We start from the raw sequence: 10,855 nt of genomic DNA, 5'->3' as shown, positions 1-10,855 counted from the left end.
GTCTTAAAGTTATTGTGTGCGCGTGAAGTTTGATAGCGGCATAAAAAGGGGCCGGGTGGCTCAGTTAGCTGAAAGTCCTCCTAGCACAATGCAGCACGTGAGAAACACCCCAAAAAATTGACGTAACAAGCAACATGGTTGCATCTCACTCAGACAAGGTATTTTTTCACAGTTATTTCGCGCGCACACAACTCAGTTTTCTCAACTTGATATGCCTTACGGTTGTTGTATTTTTAGACAGTATTAAATTAAACACTAAGCAAGCACGTAGGTGCGCACGTTTTCGTTGAAAGTAGACCAAGCATGTCAAACAATGCTCTAGCGGTCTCACTGCCACAGGTGAACTGCAGGGGTCACTGCTGCCCAAGGCAGCCTCGAAATCAGCCCAAAGGGCGACGGGAACATCTGGAAAAGCACAGTGCGGCGCGCGGAACTCTCTTTAAAAGGCTTCTTTTTGTTTCGTGTTAAAAACGTTCACTTAACCTCAAGCTTTCTAAAATACCGGGGCAGAATACAGGACACATGAAACCTGCTATGTGAGAAGGATTTTTTTTATGTTTAATATGTGCTAATGTGGTTCAAATAAGTGGTCACAAATATTAGCAAAATAATTAAATTCTCAAGTTATAACTCACGTCCCTCAGCCCTGTGCCTTATTGGGTAAAGCCAGTAAGTGAAAGAGATGAAAAACCCAGAGGCCACTGGACCTGCACAAAAAGGGTTTGTTTGTTTAATTTGCCCCTGCGAGGTTTGTTGATTTTGAGGTCTGCGCTGTTTTTGTTTGAGGTTCACGTAAGGCGAGCAGAGAGGGCCCATGGTTCTTTAAATGACACGACGAGAAGTTTGCGTCGTACAGAGCTGTTTTACATAAAGTATGACTCATGGCGATGGAAAGGCTAAAGAAGATTTTTTTTAAAGAAATATATTGCACTTAAATTAGTTTAGACAGCATGACATCAGAGAGTAATTAAACTGGTTTTTGTTGGAATTCCGTTTCCAATTCCTGAGTTCAGGTTTGTAAAAGCTTTCTGAGCACCTGCAGGTCTCTGTGTGTGAAATATTTTCACTGGAAAGGATTCAAATTCGGGGGAAAAAAAGGTTTTACACAGAGGCAGCATTACGCCATTCTTCCTTCTTGGAAAAAAAACCTTTGGATTTAAGCAAGGGCTCCTTCAAGATTTCAGACAGTTCGGCAGAAGGGAGAAGGGAGTCAGACTTCACCTTTCAGACACAGGTTCTTTCACTCGCGGCCTGGAGAGCAGAGATTGGACCTGACGAAACACTCTCTTCCACTATGGGACTGGATCAAAACACTGGAACCACCGATTTACAGAAACCTGGGCTAAAACAACAAGGGCTGCTGCTGGCTTTGGGTTTCCACGCCTTTCATGTTTGCGCTTGTCAATCAAGAGGAGCCTTCCTTGATTCTTTCCTTGGTGGTATTGAGAGGAAGGTTAGAGCATGAAAGTACTGAAATATATCCCTTTACTGCTTTGGCACTGGACTTGCTTATCCCTGGATCTAGTTCCGGCTGTGTGGAGTCACCCAGAACCTGAAGACAGTCCACCAGGAGCTAGGCCAGGCCTGTCCAAGGCAGACAGCAAAGAGCCAAACCCACTTTCCAGGGCAGGTGCCTCGAAGACTGAAAGCCATGGGCAAGGTGCTAGCGCTCCAAAGGCCAGGACTAAAGGTGGGGCGCTACAGCTTGGAGCCGTCTTGACCCAGAGCAATGAAGCCAAGAAGGTGGCCTCCAGGGTGGGGAACGCAGATCTTAAGAAAGGGCAAACCTCCAACAGACAACCTGTGGAAAGACCTGTCACTCCAAGGACTCAACACCAAGGCAGCAAGGCCGCAACCAAACTTGTCAATGTACACGCCGATTCTAGTGGGTTCAAAACCAAAAAAGCGAAGGGTCCAGTGGCCCAAAGAGACAAAGATGCTTTCAGGCACCCAGCAATAACCCCTCATGAGTACATGCTCTCGCTGTACCGGACCCTTTCGGACGCGGAAAGAAAGGGGGGCAACGGGAGCGTTAAGCTAGAAGCAGGACTAGCCAACACCATCACCAGCTTCATCGACAAGGGCCAAGGTAAGACTGCAAACTCTGCGGATACGCTGCAGACCAGTGCACGTGAGGTTATGTTTTCACAGCCAACTCCAAGAATAGCCTGTCAATGAAAGATCCCTGATGATTGGTTACTTTCGACAGGCTTCCCTTGCCCTGTCAAGTGTGTTTTGTTGACAGCTGTGCAGTGCTCTTAAAGACGAGGGTACCAGGTGAAACAAGCTGTCAGCAGGTCTCATGAATATTTAAAATAAGCACCATAGTTGAATACTGCTCTTTGATAGAATGACTATTGTTTTTGGAAAGAGAACATGTTGGAGAAGAATCTGTTCTCTATTGAGAAAAGATGTGCCAATTCTCAAAAACCAGAGGGACACGGCTCAGGGGTGAGTTATTCGGGTATCCCATCTCGACAAATTAAATAACTGTCAGATGCCATTGCCTGCCAGTGCGGTTTATATCACATTCATAAAGGTATAGAGACCCAGGTGACGTAATAAATGCTATAGACTATAGAAAGTGTATTTCTGTAATTTTGTATTGAACACTTTAGTTGTATGCGGTCCTTTATGGTGACGTAACTTGATTAAAGGGTTTTGAAAACATTGTCCACGCGTTGTATAAGGTCTGGCCAGTAAATACTGAAGTACTTGCAACGCATGTGTTGTTTAGTAATATTAAATCCAGGCGCTAGCAATGCATTGGAGGAATGGCGGTGGTTCTGTCCGGCACCAGCCAAGGACTGACTTTCAGTGAGCACCGCAGGGCCTGTGAAATTACAGCGACGGTGGCACATTTGCGTCTGATCATTTGGAGTGTGCGTGCACACACTTGCCCACACTCACAAACACATATATATGCAAATAATGTAATATGACTCAGTGCTTGAAATGGAACAATAGAAGTGCAGGTACTCTGTACCAGAGTACGTGCTTGTTTCTGAGAAGTGCCGGTACTCTCCAATTAAAAGTATTACGTCACTCTGGAGAAGTGCTGGTACCCTCATTCTCAAAATAAAAAGGTGTCGGTACTCCGCACCGGAGAGTACCGGTCCATTTAAAGCACTTAATATGATGATACCTAGACACATACACCGTTATCTGAGGAGCGCATGCACGAATTGACTGGACTGGGAGCTTAAAAGAGTTGCTAAAAGTGTTTTATTACCTAATCAATATTGCTTAAGCCAGCTCCGGGGTAAATAAGCCAGACCTGTGCAGGGAGGCTCAGTTGAGTTCTTCACGTAGGAGTATTTTAATAAGTGGGTCTAATTTCAGAGCACAGTTGTGTTCATATATGGGATAGTAGATATGTGTTGTGTAGGCTCGCCTGAAGAGAATCCAATGACACATTCCAATGGTTCCCGGTCTGTCACAGTAGGGAGGCATATGATTACTAGGCAACTGCGAATCTCATGAGAAAACTGCTCCGATTCCCCAGAGGTACAGATCACGGTGGGATGAGGCGGGGGCTCTCGGTTTAGTGCAGCCACCAGCCCTCAAATATTATTGGCGGGATGGGGGCAGTGGCAGCCCCCGCAGTGTGTTTGTGGGGGAGGGCAAGATCCAGGGTGCTGCCTCAGCACAGAGCTCTTGATTGGGTGCACGTACCTTGAAGGGGGCCCCCCTCAAGTTTTGTTACGCCAGTAGGGTGGTTTGTGAGTCCTCTGTATGGTGTTCATGCGCTAATGAATCAAGAAATAACCGTATACGTACTTTGCTGTGTATCATACGGCCCTACTCAAGTGGGGGGACTTGGGGTCAGAGCTCGCGTCTTCTAGCTCCCCCGCTGGGAGCACACTGTATCCCGTAGATTTACTGAAGCTGCTACGAACAACCCAGGAACATTGGAAGTCGTCACAGCACGAGCTAACCGCAATGCCCAGCTCTCTTAGAAAAAATAAACTTCCAGATGTAGAAACACAGCCTTCCTTTTGAAGGCCTTGCTGTGAAACGAGCGCAACATGTTGACAGAGCGCGCGCACCCGGCGTTTCGGAGGCGATGTTCCTCATTAGGCCTCATTATGGCCGTCGGCCATGACGCGTGAGGCTCCCAGGCCCTCACTGTCAGGCTCGGCTCGGGGCGATGAAGATAGGAAACATCTGAAAGCAATAAACACGGCGCCCCTGAATGCCGATGCGCTCTTTTTATGGTCTAATTAATCATCTCACATGCTTCAAGCTCATACCCGAGCCCGGGGTAAGTGATAGTGACACTGGATGGCACGAGCACACACCGGCATGCAGCACGTGATATGGAAAACATGTACTACGCAGATATTGGGGGGGGGGGGGGGGGGGAGGGGTAACATGGTGCATAGCAGCACTTTTGCAAAAGCCCACCGTACGCCCACCGATCAGGTTTCACCAACCGGAGGAATAAGTGTTATTTTTCACTGGTCGATCGGTGAAAAGGCCATTTTTGTATGGGTTAGTAGCAGCCAATATTGGTAGAAATCGCATTGCACTTCTTTGGAGGTTGGTAATCCGACTCAATTGATCTAAATGCAAACTTCTGCCTTTCTAATGGTTCTTGCTCACACTCTTGGCCTTCATCCTGATCCACTTTTAATGTTTAAATGAAGCATGTTTTTTTAAAACTAATATGATCGATTTTTGAGAAATAAAAAGGTTGTAACTTATTATACAGAATGAAGTACCTTATGTGGGATTTCACGGACGGTGTACAACGTCACACAGCATTACCTGCACATCTAATAGGGCGGAGGGCATATCAGTCACGTTTTGACGTAATATCCAATGATCCAAATCTAAACCGCACATTAAATATTTAATCTGACGATAATTTGGTTCCTGATAGGTTTCAAAATCACCGTTTCCCGTGATGCACAAGACTAGCACACTGAAGGGTGTGTGTGTGTGGGAGGGGGGGGGGGGAGTGTCTCATTGGAAATACCTCAACCATGGTCTGTTGCGCTTTGACTTGCGGTATACAGCAGATGCGTGAAGACAGTTCAGGAAGAGAGTTTCTGTGTTCCCCAGTGCAAAGTGACGCACGTCTGAATGTGTGTGAAAGTCGAATGAGTGAGATACGTTTCAGTGCAGTGCCTGCAAACGTGTATCAGAACCTGCCCAATATCTCAAACAAACCCGGCTTCATACGGATTCGTTCATTGGCCTTTCGGCTGTCACAGTCAGCAATGTTACAAACTTTTGACATAGGGGCTGAAAGTTTTGTCCGCAGTTTGCACATGCCCACTGGCAACTAGAATGAGGCCACCAACTCGTTTTACTTAGACGGTAGAACTGAAAATAAAAACAAGCACTGGCAAATACAATAGGTCTGGCCTTCTCAAGTGTGAAATTATATTTATTTTTGGTAAGCACATGCAAAAGCAATTTAAAAAAAAGAAAACGTAAAAAGGAGAGATTGGCCCAAAAGCTCTGCAACTGAAGTGTGCTATGTTTTTTTGGTAGATGTACACATGTTCAGAAATGCCAACATTCACAGTGCAAGAGAGCCAGTTACTCGTAGTGGCCTGATCAATTGGCTGATGCTGTATGCAGTAGTGGGTAGAACCGAAATATGAACAACAATTTAGGATACTAATAGATGCAGAGGGCTGACTCAAAGCACTCTTTGTATGTATAATATGCATTTATGTATGTATAATTTCATTTGTTTTAACACATGAGGCAGTTGAGACACACAAGACTGTTCTTCTTTTTCTCTCTGTTATTTTCTTCCTCTAGCCCTTGTCCATCTTTTACATACCCTTTCCTCCAGTCCCTTCTTCTTCCCCCTTTGGTTCTCCACTCCCTTTTTATCCATTAGCCCTTCCTTCTTCTCATCCTCTCAGCTCCATACGTCACTATCCAATGCTCATGTCTTGCCCAGTCATTCTACCCTTCCCCCTGTTTTCACCATACAGTTCTTGTTTCTCCCTCCCTTGACTTTCAGCTTATGTTCCTCTTTTCACTACCCTTCTTTTCACTCTTCTTTACTTCCACTTTCCTATTCTCCTTTCTGTTCCTACCTTCTTTCCTTAAAAATCTTTTCCCCTTCATAATCTTTCCCTGTAGTGGCTCCCTTCTGTTTTCGCAGCCTTATTTTTTTTCTTAAGTATTCCTTATCCTTTCCTCCTTTCATCACTTATCTCTCTGTTTTCTCTCTTCCATTCTTCTACCTCTTCTCTGACTCCTTTGAACTTCCAGGGGTTGAGCTCAACACCTTGTTGCTCACAAACCTTGATCATGTCTTCTTGGCTCTTGTAACCACCACAAAAGCCCCTACTCTGTCCCTCCTCAACACGCAACCTTTGAATGGTGGAGAAAGAGGGGTGGGTGGATGGCTCACACCTCTCCTTGGCCATTGGACCTCAAGCAATGGCTGATTGTCTGCCTTGCCAGTCCAGCCAAGCGACCAAACTGTGGGCCTGATGTAGAGTTTGGTGGATAGGTTATTCCATCACAAAGAATTAATATATTTTGTCCACCTTCTTACAAGTGCCATAAGATATAATACACTTGTAGGTATGTATCACGTTTGTGATAGAGTAACCCATCTGCCAAACTCTAAATCACGCTCTGTGTCTTCCCACCACTGTCACGAACATAAAAAGTGAAGTCCCTGTGGTGAAAAATCCTGTCACCCATGGGTAAAGTATTAAGTCATCCCATGTCTTGGCAGGTTTTTCTGCTGGAATTTAATGCATTTCTATGCTAGCTAAATGGACATAAACCAGTTTGTGTTGTCTCTATACATGTTCTAATCGATATATCTTAGTAATTCTGTTTAATGCAAATTATCAATCAAGACATGCTACCTGAGTAACACCTGTCCTTTAGTTACCTCATATGTATTCCCTCTCCCTCTTTGTCTCCTTGTATGCATTTTCAGTTTTTTGATCAACTAATATCTGATTGTTTACATATCTTTTAGAAGACCGAGCACCTGTAACAAGAAAGCAAAAATACATTTTTGACATAAGCGCCCTTGAGAAGGATGGTCTACTGGGGGCGGAACTGCGAGTTCTTAGGAAGAAGCCCTTGGATGCTGGGAGAAGTTCTTCTGGAGCAAGACTTGTGCAATTAAAGCTATCCAGCTGTTCAACTAACCGACAGGCACCGGCCCACCTAGACTCTCGCATGGTCAGCATACATGAGGCACCCAAATGGGAAGTCTTTGACATTTGGAAATCATTTAAAAATTTCAAAAACTCTGCTAGTTTGTGCTTTGAACTAGAAGCTTTGGAAAAAGGTAGGCCCATCGACTTGAGGAGTCTTGGGTTTGATAGGACAGGGAGACCGACCAACGAAAAAGCCATCTTCTTGGTGTTCGGAAGGACCAAGAAGCGAGATTTGTTTTTTAATGAAATCAAGGCCAGGTCGGGGCAAGATGACAAAACTGTATATGAGTATTTATTCAACCAAAGAAGGAAGAGAAGGGCCCCTCTGTCAGCCCGGCAAGGGAAGAGACCCACCAAGAACCCAAAGGCAAGGTGTAGCAAAAAACCTCTTCATGTGAACTTCAAGGATATGGGGTGGGATGACTGGATCATTGCTCCCTTGGAGTACGAGGCTTATCACTGTGAAGGACTTTGTGAGTTTCCGCTGCGATCACACCTGGAACCCACCAACCATGCAGTCATCCAAACCTTAATGAACTCCATGGATCCAGACTCCACCCCCCCTACTTGTTGTATCCCCACCAGACTCAGCCCCATCAGCATTCTGTACATAGACTCAGCGAACAATGTTGTGTACAAACAATATGAGGACATGGTGGTGGAATCCTGTGGCTGTAGGTAGCAGTTTCTGCAGCCAGATGGAGGTGGTATCAAAGGAGTACGTCATTTATCAGATGTCAGTTACAAAACCAGCAAGACAACCTCATTTAAGCAGACTGCTGGCACACACACATTTGGTGCATTCAGAAGGAACTTGAGGCAGCCACTTAGGCACAAGTAAAACTTCTCATCAAGAAACTGCACATTCCAAACTTATCTCAACTGAACTGTTGGGTACTCAACAAACTATCATTAATATTGATGCTTTATTATGTGAGTCATTGAAGCAAAGAGAAAGGTTAGAGTTGCTATCGCTTGTACATAATTATTTGTGATATTGAGCACCTGTACTGTCCGCGACTGAACATTAAAACCTTTCTGTAGCGCCCCCTACTTGTTACAGTTCTAGAAATGAGTTAGCAGGTGGCTGGTGAATGGACAGAAGGCAGTGGGTTCCTGCCCAGTGGACAAAGGGCGCAAACGTCCTCACTGCATGGTTTCCTGACTTGTGAATCTTGAGAAACAATTAGGGATAATTGTGACCCTTATACAAATTGATACCCCCTTTCCCTTGCACTTAACAGTGGGTTTCTACTACACGAAAACAATCATTTAAAATAATGTGTCTATGCAAAGGATTGTATACTGTATATGATTTTTTCAATCTCTATAAAGGGATTTGATATGCTGAAAATTTAATTTCATGCAATGTATATTTTAGCTTAAAGAGGCATAACGTATGTTTTATATTTCTGGTTTTAAATCATAAACTACTTTTCTGAAGTATTCTTATTCATTCACCTTCGTTGTTCTTCTTCCATATTGCCACATGGTTGACATCGCAATGCTATACAACGATTTGAGGAAGCTGGAACACAATTTCTTTGGCATTCGGTTGAAACATCTAAAACATTTGTTTTTAGCAGGCATGTGTGTGGTGGTGGGTGGGGTTTTGTCTGGCACTTCTTCTGGGAACATAAACATTAGGTCAGGCATGTGAAGTTTACTTGCAGGTGGTATATGTATGGCCTGAAAATAGGGGTCGACGTTGTGGTGATTCCTGAATGCTAATAAGTTTGTGTAACTATGGAGGTGTTGGGGTAGCAAGACACAGGATGAAGGTGCAGCACACGTGAAAGAGTGATCTAAAGAGTAGACAAATCATGCTTGGTAATACAAGTAGCATCATGGTGGAGGTTTCAGTGGAGTGCTTTTTGATGAGTGCAGATTGTTTGTAAGCTAGGTTGTTAGCTTGCTTGTGTGTATGCCCTTGTATATGATGCACAGTTATTAGGAGTTTATGTGTATGCCAACCAGTGAAATCAACTTAGCCTGGGTGTAATGGGATACCAAGTGTCCGACCCTCTTCACGAGTCACAGGACAGGCAGGGGCTACTGCACCCCAACCATAATGGTTTAGATCACTTACCACTGGTGTCTTGGGGTGCAGTCTACTGTGGCACTGCAAACTGAGCCGAGTACAATGTTCTGTGCAATTAACACTCATGGTAGTGAGGGCAAGCAGTCACAGGTTTCTCATCAATATAGTGCATGTGGGGCAAGAGCTCAGAACCCAACAGTCACTCAACAGACACAATAACTCAATGTGAAGCCCAGTGCTTATGTTTTATGGAATAGCGCATATTTTCATCAGACAGCAAAACAAAATACTACAACACATGATGAGAGCATAATGCAGGGTTGTAATGAGTCCCATCTAACAGTGAAGTGAACTGCACGCCCTTCTCCCTAGTGCCCCTCTCTTTTTCGCTATAGTTGAGACCGTCTCTATAGTTCCCAACAGTATGCAAAGGAGGCCAGGATCAAGCACAGGTGCAGAATATTCACTGCAGTTTCACTTGTTAGCAAAGCAACTTAGTTCAATATTGTTGGACCTGTTAGCCTTAGGATGGCCGCCCCCCCCTCCAAATCTTTTACCTTCGCCTCTCCTGTTGTTGCTGAAATTTATTTTTGTTAGCTTCAGGGATCTGTAGAACTGGTTAGCACTAGTAGTAAAGTGCAAAGTGCTTGTGCTCATTCCTTAAAATAGGTGCAGACCAATTGTGCCATGATTTGCACATATACTTTACTTATAGATCATAGATCCTTAGTATATTGGTACACATGTGCCCAGGGCCTGTAAAATAAATGCTGCTAGTGGGCCTGTGGCACTTATTGTGCAATCCATTCAAGTAGCCCTTTATAACATGTCTCAGGTCTGCCATTGCAGCCTGTGTGCAGCTTTGAGCTGCCAATTTGACCTGGCAAAATAACCCCTTTGCCAGGCAGAACCCTTACTTTTTCATACATATAAATCACCCCTACGGTAGGTCCTAAACAGCCCATAGGGCAGGGTACATTGTACTTAAAAAGTTGGACATGCACTTTTAAGTGATGACATTTCTACCTCACCCCAAACAAAAGTTATGTTTGGGCTCAAAAGAATTGTAGTTTAAAATCCTCTTTAATAGTAAATTCAAATTTAAGCCATAATTTGAAAATGCCACTTTTAGAAATTGGCATTTTCTTGTCCTAGCCATTTGGTACCTGCAGCCTGTGTCCTGGGTCGCATGACTGTAAACAGTTGGCCTTTGTGAATTCCACCAAGACAGTGAGACAATGGTGGATTAGATATTGGCAGGATTGGCCATCCTACTAGGTTGAGAGGGGCAGAGCTGTTTCCTGCTCCACCTACATTCAGTCTTTTGTCACTCCAGACTCTTGAACCCTGGGCAGGGAGGAAGGAAATTCCAGAACCATCTGTAGGGAGAGAACTCCAGAAGTCTGTTCTACTTACTGCTGGCACCAGGCATAACAATAGGACCCTCCGATCTACTCTTCAGTTCACTCCTGGACCTCCAAAGTAAACTCCGAAAGCCTGCAATGTACTTCAAAGGACTGTCCTGCTGCTTGAAGTCTGCTTTGTACTTCAGAGAACTACCCTGCTGCTAATAGAGGATTGCTCTGCGGCTTGAAGCCTTCCTTGAACCCTCAAAGAACTGACCTGCTGCTTGAGGACTTCCTTGTTGCTTGAATCCAGG

The 10,855-nt window shown here is 44.6% G+C and overlaps 1 protein-coding gene across 1 annotated transcript; it reads left to right on the top strand.

Annotated features, from left to right (window-relative positions):
- The first annotated feature begins 1,205 nt into the window (after nucleotides 1-1,205).
- GDF5 (growth differentiation factor 5) lies at nucleotides 1,206-8,604 on the top strand. Its single transcript, XM_085614552.1, has 2 exons — nucleotides 1,206-2,089; nucleotides 6,968-8,604. The coding sequence occupies exons 1-2, from the start codon at nucleotides 1,462-1,464 to the stop codon at nucleotides 7,834-7,836; spliced, it is 1,497 nt and encodes a 498-aa protein (XP_085470678.1). The 5' UTR covers nucleotides 1,206-1,461; the 3' UTR covers nucleotides 7,837-8,604.
- Nucleotides 8,605-10,855: the final 2,251 nt, after the last annotated feature.

Source organism: Triturus cristatus, chromosome 7, assembly GCF_964204655.1.
Source record: "Triturus cristatus chromosome 7, aTriCri1.1, whole genome shotgun sequence".
In the NCBI taxonomy this organism is placed as follows: domain Eukaryota; kingdom Metazoa; phylum Chordata; class Amphibia; order Caudata; family Salamandridae; genus Triturus; species Triturus cristatus.
Note: the sequence above shows the minus strand (reverse complement) of the source record. Positions and strands in the feature narration are given on the sequence as shown.

Bases quoted from the DNA above. Each gene is read 5' to 3' on its own strand.
- GDF5 (XM_085614552.1), top strand. From the start codon at position 1,462: ATGAAAGTACTGAAATATATCCCTTTACTGCTTTGGCACTGGACTTGC. The intron at 2,090-6,967 runs GTAAGACTGCAA...CATATCTTTTAG, and splicing joins CTTCATCGACAAGGGCCAAG to AAGACCGAGCACCTGTAACA.